The sequence below is a fragment of the Protopterus annectens genome, chromosome 8.part1, assembly GCF_019279795.1.
Source record: "Protopterus annectens isolate FY-2018-M chromosome 8.part1, PAN1.0, whole genome shotgun sequence".
Lineage (NCBI taxonomy): Eukaryota > Metazoa > Chordata > Ceratodontiformes > Protopteridae > Protopterus > Protopterus annectens.
This window is the reverse complement of record NC_056742.1, coordinates 235,689,312-235,704,219: the sequence shown is the minus strand read 5'-3', so window position 1 is coordinate 235,704,219 and position 14,908 is coordinate 235,689,312. Positions and strand designations below refer to the sequence as shown.

General features: G+C 43.0%; 1 protein-coding gene across 4 annotated transcripts in view; it reads right to left on the bottom strand.

Moving 5' to 3' along the window:
- The window catches only part of CKLF (chemokine like factor), a 601,280-nt gene that overhangs the window by 170,274 nt on the left and 416,098 nt on the right, over positions 1 to 14,908 (bottom strand). For all 4 annotated transcript variants that reach the window (XM_044081825.1, XM_044081826.1, XM_044081823.1 and 1 more), the window contains one exon: positions 10,602 to 10,697. In XM_044081825.1, coding sequence (XP_043937760.1) covers positions 10,602 to 10,697 — 96 coding nt within the window. The remainder of the gene's footprint in view (positions 1 to 10,601; positions 10,698 to 14,908) is intronic.

Here is a 14,908-nt window from a genome sequence, read left to right as displayed (position 1 = left end):
TATTACTGTGCAATATTATTATCCAACTGGTAAGTGTGACTGAACAGCAAAACTATTGGAGTGGCTTTGTACAGTATCACTATATACATGCAATGTACTCTACAGTTTAAATTATCTCTACACAAAACAGCCACATTTGAAGGGTTTAAAAATATTTAATAATAAAAACACAAGACAATACTTCTTACTACACTGTGCTAGTCAAGACTTCAGAGATCACAGAGAAATGCTTAAAATAATACAGTAGAATAGTTCTGACATCAATACAGAAAACAGCTAGACTAGACTTCCTATTTCCTATCTACATCTAAGAGCAAACACAGTTCTAAAATAAACTTACATATAGAGCAAAGTAGTGCTGGTGATGTTGTCAGTTCTGAAAACAAATGCAAAATGCTCTGAGTCTCTCTATCCTTGAATTGATAGCACAGTACTACTGACTCATTTCAGATTACATCATTTTTTCTCTGGTTCCTAGGCTAACAGAAACTCAGAGGTTAGCAGCCCTTTGACCTTGCACCTGGTCAGGAAGCTACAACAATAAAATACATTATACATGCAAATTCTAGCAATTAACTCTGGTCTCAAAACAAAAGCAAGAATTCCTTCATCCAGACATCTCGGACCCGAGATTTGAGATCAAACAGTTATACAATGCTTGACTTATCAGCTTTCCTCCAGCAGAGTGCAATATGGTTACATTTCTGAAGTTCAACATCTAACAAAGAGAACAAGCATGTGGCTTACATTAACATTTACAAATGACAGAATTATCTACAAAATCCTAGCAAGCTGGGCTGGCAGCCTTCACATATCTTCACAGGTGAGAAAAAAATGCAGAAAGAGATCAGCAATGCTCAGGCAGAATACAGTAAGCAAGCCAAACAACCACTCCAACTAAATAGAGATGTCTCTAGCTACATGAGAATACTATTTCTCAGCTCCTCCCAGTAATTACCTGATGTTATTCACTGTTTGCAAAGGAATTTTTTGCTAACATTTCTAACTGACCCTAGCCAAGACCTCTTAAAACTTCAACAGAACAGAAAACGTAAAGAAAACAAATGCAATACAAGAATAAGATATAAAACAGAAGTAACCAAACCTTAAATGAAAAATGTCAATTCAAAATAAAATGCAGACAGAGATCAGCAATATTCAGGCAGAGTACAGGAAGCAAGCCAAACACACACTCCAGCTAAATAGAGATATTTCTAGCTAAATGAGGATTATATATATTGGGAGTCCTCATAAAAAAATCTGAGAATTGTAATTGTGGTCCACAGAACAAGTAAGGATTTAAATGTGAATATGGAGAGTATACACACACACACACACACACACACACACACACACACAATATATATATATATATATATATATATATATATATATATATATATATATATATATATATATGTATATATTCCTCCTACTGTGAGGTATAGTAATCTCAGAGTTAGTATACATAAGTAAGATGTGTGTGAAAGGGCACAACTCTCCCATGTCAGAGGATGTGGGGGAATTTGTCCCCTGCAAAGGCATTTTAAATGTGTAAGAACAAGTTTCATAATTCCCTGTTTTCTTGTCATAATTGTTGAATCTCCAATATCTAGTTTTACACTTCCAATAACAAGACATATATTTAACATAAAAAGTTATTATCCCAGATCTGTCTTGTCCTGACAGCTGATATACCAGTTACTCTATCTTATTAAAATAATAAAATAATACAACAAATAACTTACAGTGTTTATTTGACATTTATTCCTTCCAGCTGTCTGACATACAAAGGGAGTCTGTGGACAGTGTTATTTTGTTGAAAAATCTTCTTTTAAGTGCTTGGTTTGCTGTGCCAGTCAGCACGTGTAATCATTACTAGGAATACATTTATTATGAATATAGCACAGGGGATAGAATATAAAATAATGTGGCTATGTGCTTGAACCAGACACCTTTGGGAACATAAGTAAAACTTGGCTAGGCTTGTAAGGGCCCTGGGGCCGTTAGCCTAGTAACCTCCTATGATCCTATGAAATGAAATGCTCGGGTATGACTAGAAGTACTATAAAACTGAAATGATTATTGTTTCATTCCTTAGCGTTTGTTTTGATAGGATGATATGGAATGGTGGCAGTTAATGTTTATTCATTTTCTGCACTGAGGTAACACTTGTTGTAGCCAGTTTAAAAAGGCTAGCAATATTGTTTCCCCCACAGCACAAGCTTTACCGTTATTAATTAGATGGTTTTATTCATGAAACTGGCTCATTCTGTACATGAATTCACCCCTTTGGAATTCTGAGTGACCATTCAGCATTTGCTATTTTGTAACTCCATGTTCCAAGTTTGAATACTGAATGAACCAGTTGTGTCATTCATATATATATATATATATATATATATATATATATATGCACTTACATACACATTGTATACACAAACGCACGCATGAAAATAAATTAATCCGTATATAATAAATGCATTTTGGTAAAAACATAGTAACATAAGGAGATAAAAACAAAATAGTGATGAGTACATTATAATCTGCAAATTATAATATATATATGCAAGTGTGGAGGGGATGGTGGGAATTTGCCTGGTCCCTAAAGTGTCAAATGCTAATTTAAATTGGATGCTTGGGGAATGTAGGTTCTAAAGGTTGACTGTAGTATCCATTTACATATGGGTTGAGTTTGTGAGACAAAAATTCCTCTGATAGTACTCCTTCAAAAGGGCAGATGATTCATTATAGGAGCAGCAACAGATTTCTATTTCTGTGTAGTATCTCTCTTTGATACCAGAATAATTAATGTCAATTACTTTCTCTCCTGTGTGCACCATCTTTTCCTGTCCCACACTAATAGTTCAGGGATGAGGTCAATTAGACAAACGTAGTTGCATAACTTTGTTTACAGTTTTTTTTTCCCAAAATGTATAGCACCATAATTATTTCCCGTGAGTGTGATACACAACCTTTACAGATTTGTGCAAAAATGCACTCTTTGCACAGATTTTGTCATTGTTATATGTAATCAGAATTGATGTGATTCGGACACTTCTGCTTCTTGCATTCACTATAAAACACACTTTGAAATTTAATGTGAAAATATTGAAAATAGACATAATTAGCATGCAACATTTACTTTGCCAAACAAGTTATAAATCAGTGCTAAATCTGACAAAGGCAGGCACTTGACAATGCAGAAGTCATTACTTTTATCTAAAATTAAAATGATTTGCTGATGTTTCTATGTACTTTGCGGCATTCGATAAGTCAGGTGCTGAGATGTATTTTTCAACTTGCCCTTCCTTACTTTTTTGGGCCATTTTTTTTATAATAAGCTTCATAAACTTTTTATTAAACCACGGCCCACCAAAATTTAGCTTTTCTAGTTGTGTCATAACTATAGGGTAATGTGAGCTACATCCATTAACTTTAATGAGGCACCTTTGCACCCATTAAAGTCTATGGATGTAACAGTCGCTTTGCCTATGCCCATGTCACTGAGGTTAAAGTTGTATTTTTCTTCCCTCAACAACGTCTGTGCAAGGAAACTGCACATTTTAAGACTAGTTTCATATAGGAATGGGATGATCAAAATGTTTCCTGATGGGGGGAAAGTGCTGTCCATGAGTTTATGCACTGCATGCTGTAGTGCTAAGGTTTGTTTAAAAACATTTGCAAATCACTTTAAAAAGAAGGTATGTACTCACCATAACATTCCATCTGAGTAGGTACTTCATTTGTCTGCAACCTGTGGGTATCGGATCCGACCTCGGATCCGAGCCGGCAGCTTCACAAGCTAAAAGATCCTAGCTCTTCGCTCCTCCCCTACCCATAATTCCCTGCTGCCTACTGTATTACCTCAGATCGAGTTTGCTCAGTCCTAAACAATTCACACCCTCGACAGAGGATCAAGCCCTGCTTCATCTCATGAAAAAGACATTTTGCAGATGGCCAGTTATCCCGATGTGGTTAGGGGGTATGGAGAGGGGTTGGTTGCAGACAAATGAAGTACCTACTCAGATGGAACGTTATGGTGAGTACATAACTTCTTTATCTGAAGTAGTTACTTCATTTGTTCTGCAACCTGTGGGACAGAGTCCCCAGCTACCTATAGAAAGTAACCCTGGGTGGCCTTACGGAAGGATATTCTGAAGCACCGCGGAGCCAAAGGAAGCCCTACTCCTCAAAATCATATCCAATTTATAATGGGAGATGAACATATGAGAAGTGGACCAAGTAGCTGCTGAACATATGTCGTCCAGAAGAACCCTGGACCAGAAAGCTGCTGATGTAGCAATGGATCAGGTTGAGTGAGTGTGAATTCCCGTAGGAACTGGTTTACCTGAGGACGTATACCCGTGGATTATGCACTGGGAAATCCAATTTGCCAGAGTTACTTTAGAAATTGCCTTTCCCATAGCTGATTTGGCAAAGGACACAAACAACTGATCAGACTTGCGAAAATCCTTAGTCCTGTGCAGGTAGAAATGTAATTGCCTGTGTACGTCCAGTTTGTGCAATGTGTATTCCCTTTTGTTCTGAAAATTTGGAAAAAATACTGGTAAATTGATTGATTGGTTAATATTTGACTCTGAAGCCACCTTCGGTAGGAAAGATGGGTTAGTCCTGAGAGACACTCTATCCTTGTGAAAAATGAGGTAAGGGGGTTTCATGCACAGGGCTTGAAGTTCTGAGACCCACCTGGCTGATGTAATCGCCACTAAAAAGGCTGTTTTTCAAGACAAGAATGTCAATGGAACCGAAGAGGCAGGCTCGAAGGGTGGATTTGTCAAAGCTTGTAATACTAAAGTTAAGTCCCACGGGGGAACTACAGATTTCACCGGTGGTTTCAAAAGAAAAATGCCCCCTCAGGAAGGTTTTGCATATCTTTGAGGATGCTACTGATCCCAGTCCATCCCCCACATGAAAATGGGAAATGGCTGCTAACTGCACCTTAACTGTGGAAGCGCTCGCTCCCAGTCCATCCCCCACATGAAAGTGGGAAATGGCTGCTAACTGCACCTTAACTGTGGAAGCGCTCGCTCCCTTCTGAAAGATTAGTGACAAGAAATCCAGAATCGTATGAATAGGAACTGTAAATGGATCCAGGCCCTTGCATTTGGCCCAAATGGAAAAGTGTTTCCATTTACTATTGTAAATTTTTCTGGTAGCAGGTTTATGGGCCACCACCAGAATGGCCTTCACTGGTGATGAGATACCGGGAGTCCTAGCCATCAGAGGAACTGGATCAACCAAGCTGTCAGCTTGAGGTTTAGCAGGTTCGGGGTTTGGCATCCCGCAGGATGTGAGATCAAATCTGGAATGGGATCCAGAATACATGGAGGAACAACACTGTGAGACCGTAGGTAAGGGAACCAGATCTGATGAGGCCAGAATGGGGCCATGAGGATCACTCTGCTTCCCAACCAACATGCTTTCTGAATGAACTTCACCATAAGTGGGGGGGTAAGCATAAAGAAGACCGGGTGGCCAAGCATGTACCAGAGTGTCTCTTGGGGCTTCCCCTGAAGGGGGAAGTATTGCAAAGTACTCGCTGCACTTTGTGTTTGACGGAGAGGCGAAAAGATCGCAGCGAGGCCAACCCCATGCACGGAAGATTTGCTTCGCAACTGAAGGATTGAGAGACCACTCGTATGGGGTGAGAATCACCCGACTCAGTTTGTCCGCCAATATGTTGGACCGACCCGGAATGTACGTTGCTATCAGAAAGCGGTTGGTGGATATTGCCCATTCCCACACTCTCATAGCTTCTCGGCAGAGGGGATAAGACCTGGTTCCCCCCTGTTTGTTTATGTACCAGACTACCGCCATGTTGTCTGTCTGGATCGCAATAGTCCCTAGAGGGAGAAGGTCGTGGAGAGCTTGCAACGCCAAAAGCACCGCCCTCATCTCTAGGACATTGATATGCAAAGCGGTCTCTATGGGGGTCCACGTGCCTTGGACGGTTCTGCCCGAACAATGCCCCCCCACCCGAGGCGAGAAGCATCTGTGGTCAATGTGGCTTGGGGTGGGGGAATTACAAAAGGACTCCCTTCTTGCAGCTCCCACGAGCGAAGCCACCAAAGAAGGGAGTCCCTGCAAACTCTGCTCAGTGAAATCGGGGTGTTCAGCGGGTGAAGCACTAATGACCATTGAACTTGAAGAGTCCACTGTAAGATCCTCATCCGGAGACGTGCATGAAGAGAGAGCCCGATGGCTGCTGCCATCGACCCCAGTGCCCTCAGGACTAACTCCACTGCAGGAGCTGGGCTTCGAAGAAGGGCTAAGACCTGATGCGATAGGCTGTTCAGTCTGTCCGGAGTTAATAGGCCTCGACAAATGCGCGTGTTCAACTTGGCCCCTATAAACTCCAAGACCTGTACTGACTGAAGGGAGGACTTTTGAAGGTTCACTGATATGCCCGACTTCTGGGCGAGAGTTAGAGTGTAATCCCTTGCAACGCCAAGTTAATGCCTGCTGGGGGTGATGAGGAGCCAGTCGTCCAGGTATGGAAAGACCTGAATTCCCTGGAGTCTCAGGTGGGCTGCGACCACTGCCATGACCTTGGTGAACACCCTGGGGGCTGAGGTGAGGCCAAACAGGAGAAGCCTGAATTGATAATGACTGTCTCCTAGCCGGAAGCGGAGAAACCTCCTGGATCGTCGGTCCATCAGAATCTGGTAGTACACATCCTGGAGGTCTATGGAGCACATCAAGTCATTCTCCCAAAGAAGAGGGAGAATAGCCTGAAGAGTGACCATCCGGAACTTTTCCTTGGGGACGAAAAGGTTCAGAGCGGAGAGATCTAGAATCAGTCTTAAGTCCCCCGTCTTCTTTGGCACTAAAAAGAACCTGGAGTAGTAGCCCAATCCGGACTGGTCTGGTGGGACGGGCTGGATGGCTCTTTTTTCTAGCAGCTTTGACACTTCTAAGGCTGCAGCCTCCCTTTGATCGGGAGGGACATCGGGGAGGCGCCTGACTTTGGGGGGTAGGTGTATGAAAGGAATGGAGTAACCTCTGGATATGATTCGGAGCACCCATCGATCTGTCGTGATGGACTCCCAATTTGACAGATGCTCCGATAAACGCCCCCTGACTGCCTCCAGAGAGGGACAGCCGGGTAAGCCCTCAGGGCTGTTTCGCGGGCCTGTCTGAGAAAGGTTCCCTAGACCCGAAGTTACGTGGCCCCCCCTCTGCCTCTGGGCCGGCGTCTGCCTTGTCCTCCTCTGCCTCTAGAGGATGAGGGGTCCGAAGCTGGGTGGGACTGCTGAGACTTGCGGAACCACAACTTCTTTTGTCCCCTCTGATTCCTAGAAAAGGATCATTGGGGATTCGAGAAGCGGACCCCGACAGCAGACAGCGTCTTCCCATCCTTCTCGCTTTGGACCAGCGTCTCGCGTACGGTCTTGCTAAAAAGTGAAGATCCGTCAAAGGGTGCATTCGCGAAGGACGCCTTGAAGGGATCCGCAAAATCACAAAGGCGGAGCCAGGCATGATGCCACAGGACGACCCCGGCTCCGTTAGCCCTAGCGGCTCCCTCAGTAGCATGAGAGAGTAACCGCATGGACATGTTAGAGATGGACTTTAGAGTGGCCATACGAGTCGCAAATGTGCCCTTATCCGCGACTGTCATGGACTCTGGAGGGGCTGCAGCGTATTCCTTAATTAGGTCTCGCTGTAGCCTGATAATGTATGCCATATAGTTCAGCGCCCTTATAGAGAAGGTTGCTGAAGCAAACATCCGCTTCCCAATGCGATCCATCGCCCGAGATTCCTTATCCGGAGGATGGACTGAGGAACTCTCCTGAGCAAGTTCCTTCTTCGTGGCGGCCGCCACCAGCATGGCATCAACAGGGGACCCCTTAGCCCAGGACTGCCTATCTGCGGGGGGGCTAAGAACTTTGTCAGGACGTCTGGGGATTGGCTCCACAGTGCCGGGTTCTTTCCATGCCCTGGTGGTAATTAAGTCCACCAGGGGGTCAGCCGGAGGGGACACCCAGGAGGTAGACGGGCCTGCCTCAAACGCCTCCAGGAACACCGATTCGTCCGAGGAAGGTTTTTGGGCAGACCACCCCCCTCTAATACGCAACATTTCCATGATGTCTCCAAAGGAGACATCTTCGGGGGGTGATCTTGGGGAACCTTCCCCTTCATCCAAATCCGTGTCCGTGGTGATGGACTCAGGGGAGTCCAGGTGCCTCCTTTTACACTGCCGTTTGCGAGGCACCTCCTCAGTGGGACTGTCCGAAGAGGGCTCACCCACGGGGTCCTGTTCCTCCAAGGGAACTAACTGGAGGGTTTGAGCAGGCTGTCCCATAGGATGGATGATGGAGGATAGACCCACATGCATAGGGGGGAGCAGGAGGATCCAAGGCCCGGACCAGGGATCTGGAAGACCTCAACAGAACCCTCTCCACTACCTCAAAAGCCGAAGGAGAACTACTTTCCCCAGGCTCCGAAAGTAGTCTCCTCAGCTCCGAAGCAGGGATCGGAGTCGGAGCCGAAGCAGTCAGATCTGAGAGAGAGGTGTGCTCTGACCTACACTGCTCAGGAGATACACCAATCCCCATGGATCCGATGCTCGGCTCTCGGCCCCAAGAGCTAGGATCCGACACGCTCGAAGGCAAGGTCAGCATCGAAGATACCGGAGCTATCGGCGCCAACGAAACCCCGGCTCCGAAAGGGCCCAGATCTGATGACTCCAAACCCCTAAACCGGGTCGAAGAAGGAGTGATCAGAGCAAAGAGAGGGGCTGTGCTCCCCCCGGAAGGGGGGAGGCAAGAGCACCCCCATCTGCATTTGGGTCTGCAGGAATCGACGCATCATCTGATCCATGTCCGCGTCAGTAAGGCTCATGGTTGACCTAGACGTCGTCGAGGCGGGCCGGGAGGGCCACCTCGACGACCTCAAAGGAGACCGTTACTCCTCCGGCGAGAAACAAGGTGAACGGAGCCGAGAGGGGGAGGATCCGGGGACCTTCGAGGGAGAGCTGGTAACTTTCGAAGGGGGGGCTGAGGGGTGAGCCTCAGCCCGCCTTTTGTGAGACCTGTGCTTATCTTTCCCCTTGTGCCTTTTTTCCTTGGAGAAAGAAGCACTAGAGTCCCCCGAGCTCTGCACAGCAGAGGGAGATTGAGTCCCAGGCAGAGCGGGGGAACTGAAGGCGCCGGGGCTACGATAGTAGCTGAGCCTTCGAAGGGGAGGAAGAAGAAGCAGAATCCTGGGGAAGTAGGCCCACCAGGATCAGCTTGTTCTTCCTGTCCCTAACTGCTCGAGGATTAAAGGCTGCACAAATTTGGCAAGCCGTTGATAAGTAGGCCACCCCCAGGCACAAGACACACTGAGTGCGGCCATCAGCTGGGGAAAGCTTATGGCCACACTCAGTGCACTTGGAAAAAATGGCTTTGGGCCCTTCCGCCATTGCACAAAACACACACACACCCAAACACTAAGGGGGAGGGGAAGAAAAACGCTAACGATCATGAGAAAACTACAGAAAGGGGGCTAACACTCTATTTCTAAAGGGAAATTAACACTAACAAGCTTAAATTTAACTTAAAGACATTTTCTCAAGGAGAAAAAGCTGAAACGACCTCACCAAGCTTAAGGAGCTCTTCACAAGTAGCTGTCTTCAGCCGCGGAAAACTCGATCTGAGGTAATACAGTAGGCAGCAGGGAATTATGTGTAGGGGAGGAGCTAGAAGCTTGGATCTTTTAGCTTGTGAAGCTGCCGGCTCGGATCCGAGGTCGGATCCAATACTCACAGGTTGTAGAACAAATGAAGTAACTACTTCAGATCAATAGTTGTTTCTTAACAGTATACCACAGCTGCTATTAGTACCATATTTTAGGTCCACAACAGCTTCTTTTTGCATATCAGAGTGATAATCTGAGTCCCAAAAACCAAAACTTAATTGCTATTCAAGACAACAAACTTTGAAATTTCCTGTTGTACAAACCCCCCACCCCCTGCACCCTGCAATCCTTATTGATATTTATAGTTACTCTAGATTCTGTACCTCAGAGAAGAGGTCATTCTCCGAGTTTTGGAGTCAGTATATAAACTTAAATTCTTGCATTTCAGAAGATCACAGTTACAGCCTTGAGCATACAACAGGAACCCCAAAATTATGTTTTAGTATATGCATAAACATTTTTAGTACTTTAATGAAGGATGGTGCTAAAACAAAATCTTAACAATGCAAGCTCCACTTCTGAAACCAATTCATCACACTAGTAACACAGTACATCTTTTATATATTAATGATAATGGCAAACAGCCAGTTTTTGCAGCCTTAAAAAGTAGCAACAACTCAGTCAATAAATTATTTTATAAACCATTTCAAATACAACAGTGAATTATAGCCTTAATCTCTGCAGTTTTACTCTCTCTCTCTCACTTCCTCATTTTGTTAACCACAAATTCAGAACCTCTACCTGTGCAGCCTACCTCCAATATAAAGCAACTTTCAACAATATCAGATGCTTATTTATTTGTTCAGTGTACATCAGTAGACTATTACTTACTGTGCTGCTTCATAGCATAACTGAATGTAAACTAGAATCAGTTGGAGCTGTATGATAAATGCACTTACCCCTCCAGCCACAGTGCCTCCATTATCATGACCAGCTACTGCAATTGCACATACAATAAAAATAATGATGGCTGAAATCACAGCATTAAAGATATCCTGAAAAAGAAATGAAACTGTTAGTTTTTCAAAGTAAAAAAAAAAAAACGGTTAGTTTTTCTAAGTATTATTTATATTCTTTTTCAACTGGGGAAAAAAATATTTCTCTACTTTTCTCACATCTGCAAAGGATACATATTTTGCATGTTAAGACAGAAAAGTTGGTCCAGTGGCCTCTCAGTTCTATCTCCCCTCCTGCAGGACAGGAAAGCTGGTCCAGTGACCACTCATTTCTACTTTCTACCACCTGGGATAACAGAGCTGATTAGTGATCACTAATTTCTAGCTCTCCTCCCCCCAGGATAGGAGAGCTGGTCCAATGACCTCTCAGCTTTACCCACCCATGATAGGACAGATGGTCATGTGATCACTCAGTTCTACCTCACCACCAGGATAGGAAAGCTGGTCCAATGACCTCTCAGTTTTACCTCTCTCCTACCCCCCGGAAAGGAAAGGAAAGCTGGCATAATGACCGTTCAGTTCTATCTTTGAAGTAACTGTTTCCATTTAGGGGAAACTATATACTTCAGCATTTAAGGTTATAACAAGAAAGGCCTGTGTTATTATACTCTACTAAAATATATATCTATATCTATCTATATATATATATATATATATATATATATATATATATATATAAAGAGAGAGTATGAGGGTGCTATATATCTACATCTATCAAATTTAGCTTGTTCTCTCTGTATTTTTCTCCAAATTAAAATACACCTTGATAGCCTTTCAAAAAAGTCTGTACAGAAAATAATTGCTTCTCTTTCCCATCTTCCATATCCTTGGTTGTATGACTTCACAATTAGGGCTGTATTGAATGAGTCCTTTCCAATATATTTTTACTACACGATTCAGTGAGGCACGAAACTTAATAAAATGTGTTTCCTAGCCCAGTATTTCTAATGGATTATTTTCAGACTCAGTTTGGGAGAATACAATAGCTAGAAGATAAAGCTGATTTCAAATGGTTGTGTGCATACTGATGAACAGTTAAGAATGTTTTACAAATAAGCTATCAGCACTACAAAATACAGTTGTTTAAGTCCTACTTACCTGTAACAGTAGATATTCGTAGAACATACTGTTTTACTGGCCTATGGGTAGTAGTGCCCTGCTACTACCCTCTCTCTGGCAGAGTCTAAAAGTCCAGAGCTCCTCCCACTGCTTGTCTGTGGGTGTGGTGGACCAATATCTGGCATTACAGGGACTGCTTTTCAGACCCACAGACAGAACCCTTTCATTTTTCTAGGGTTCAGCAGGAGGAGAAGATGAAAATGCAAGCTTTGTGAACACCTACTGTTCCAAACCAAAATACATGCACACACTTAAACGTGCTCACACACACACACACACACACACACACACACACACACACACACACACACACACACACACAGAAAAAACAATAAAAAACACTGAGCATAAATTAACAGCAATTCCAACACCAAACTATGTGCATCCAAAAAAGGGGAATAGTGCGTGGGTACTGTCAGTAAGGCAGTGTGTTATATGAACATCTACCACAGTTAAGTAGAATGCAGGCAACTGTACTATGTTCAACAAACACACTACCTTACTGGCATATGGGTAGATTCCCAAAGCTTACCCAACCTGGAAGGAGGAAGGATAAGGGTCCAAGAGCACCTGGATAATGGTCCTAGCAAAGCTGACTTTGGATTTAGGAAAAGCATCTAGCCTGTGGTGCTTCATAAATAAGTACAGAGGACCAAATTGCTACATCTAGAATACTTCTAGAGTCCACTCCTTTCCTGTTCACCACTGAAGAGTAAAAGGACCTGGGGGAATGCACCTGTACCTTGCCTGGATTTGCCTTGCATGGTGGGTGTAACAAAATACAACACCAGATGACAACCAACAATGGTTTGCTTAGAAACAGGCTGTCCTTTCTTTACCCCTGTGTAGGAAACAAAAAGTTTTTCAGCCTTTCTGTTCTGTTAAGTTAGTACCTGAGCTACTGATGCACATCCAAGTTATGAAGTATTCTCTCTCTCTCTCTCTCTTATTCTTAGGTTCTGGGAAGAACACAGGGAGGTTACTAGACTAATTGAAAGTAAATTCTGAGACCACTTTGGCAAGAAAGAAGGGTTAGTGCATAAAACAACCGTATCCTTGAGGAAATAAGGTAAGGTTTTTCCCACCATGACAACTTGCACATCAGAGACTTGACTTGTAGATGTCATAGAAATAAGCAAAACGGTTTTCCGTGTTAAGAACGTCAGATCAGCCTAACCAGCAGGTTCAAAATGTGGTGAGGTCAATTTTTCCAGAATGCAGTTGAGATCCCACAAGGAGGAATTTGCTTGTGTGGGGGTCTCGCATGCAATACTCCTTTCATGAACTGTTTTACTAAAAGATAAGAAGAATGCTGGGGATACACTGGCAGACAAGTAGAGATGGACCCTAAATGCACCTTAATGAACACATACGATAAGCAATCCTGAAGTAGTTCACACAACTATTTCAAGACCAGAGGTATGTTAACCTGAAGTGATGTTCTGTTCACATTTAGTTACCACTCAAACCTCATCCATTTGTAAACATAAGATTTTCTAGTAGCAGGTTTTCTGGCCTTCTTTAACACCTGCTGCATATCCTCATGAAACAGGTTCCGAAACGGAGTCAAGAGTGAATCATCCAGGCTGTCAATTGTAGTTGCTTCAAACTGGTGTGCACCAGTCGAACCTGATACAGTGTGAGCAAATCCAGACTGTGTGGAAGTCTGTGGTAATTGCCCTTGGCCGATATCATTAGATGGGAGAACCAAGATTACTTGGCTAATAGGGGTTCACCATAACAATACAAAAGTTAAGTACTCATCATGCTGATAGATCTGTGTTGTCTTCTTTTTGTCAGGATCAACTTTTGGGTTATCAGATCCAACCAGATCTGACCTCAGTGCTTTTTAGAAGCTGTGGATCCAGGGCTCTGACTCCTCCCCTACCCATTATTCCTTCTTTTCCTCCAAAGTACCTTAGAAAGAGTTTGCCTACTCATCAATAAACAAAAAATCATTCTCTCACAAAAAGAAATATTTGATAATCTATACTGGGACATGACCTACAGAAACTGGAACCAACAGTGGATGCATAAATACAAGGTTCCTGGTTAGGTCCATTCAATCAGAGAGGAGCACCAGGTGAGAAATTTGGAATTCTCCCTCTAAATAGCAATCTGAAGTCTATTTCTTTAGGGATACTATTCTGAACACTGCACTAAATGACATTAATTTCAGTAGCACAGTTCAAAGCACAAAATACATGCACTAAAGTCCAATGGTTTTGTAATCCAAAAGAATGGATACAACCTAAAACAGTATTAGACAAGAAATAAATTGTAAACTGATGAAAAATTCTTGTCAAAAACAAAACAGTTCCAAAATCGCAATTTAAACAAAAAAAATCATTTAAAATGCAGTAATCCTGTTTAATCATCTCAAATAATAACCCCAAAGAAAAACATGCAATATCAGCAAGCTTTCCTGTCAAAACCTCCAAAGGAAGCTTTTAATCAACATCATAGGTCTTACTGTGCTAGTGAAATCAGAAAGAATAGTCAAAGCAGCAGAATACACTATTCAAGCACTGACACAAAAAGCAGACAGAGTAAATAAAAACTTCAAAGGGTTTCTTTCTTACCCAAGCTCTGCAGCTGAATATATCCAGAGTAAGGCGAAAGTCTTCTAAGAGAGCCTTCTCTTACTATGTCACTAAAAACCTGAAAGGGTTCTGTCTGTGGGTCTAAAAGGCAGTCCCTTGTACTACAAGGTAACTGATACTTCTCACCCACAAACAGGTAGTAGGAGGAGCGCTAAGCTTTGGGAGACTGCCAGACAGAGGGTTGCAGGGCACTACTACCCATATGCAGGTAAAGCAGTTTGAACATTTAAACGTGCAACTATAACTACAACACAACTATCACTGAAAAAAGTCAGCATTTAATATACATATAACTGGCTCAAAATGCAGCATATATATATATATATATATATATATATATATATATATATATATATATATATATATGTGTGTGTGTGTGTGTGCATGGGGGGAGGGAAGGTAGAAGGAAAGGAAAAGTTAAGATACAGTGAAAGGAAGGAGGGAAACAGGAGAAAGAGGAGTATGTCAAGGACTTAATGGATAGAATAAAACAGTAATAGTATGAAGATGTCAGATCCTGGGGGAGGC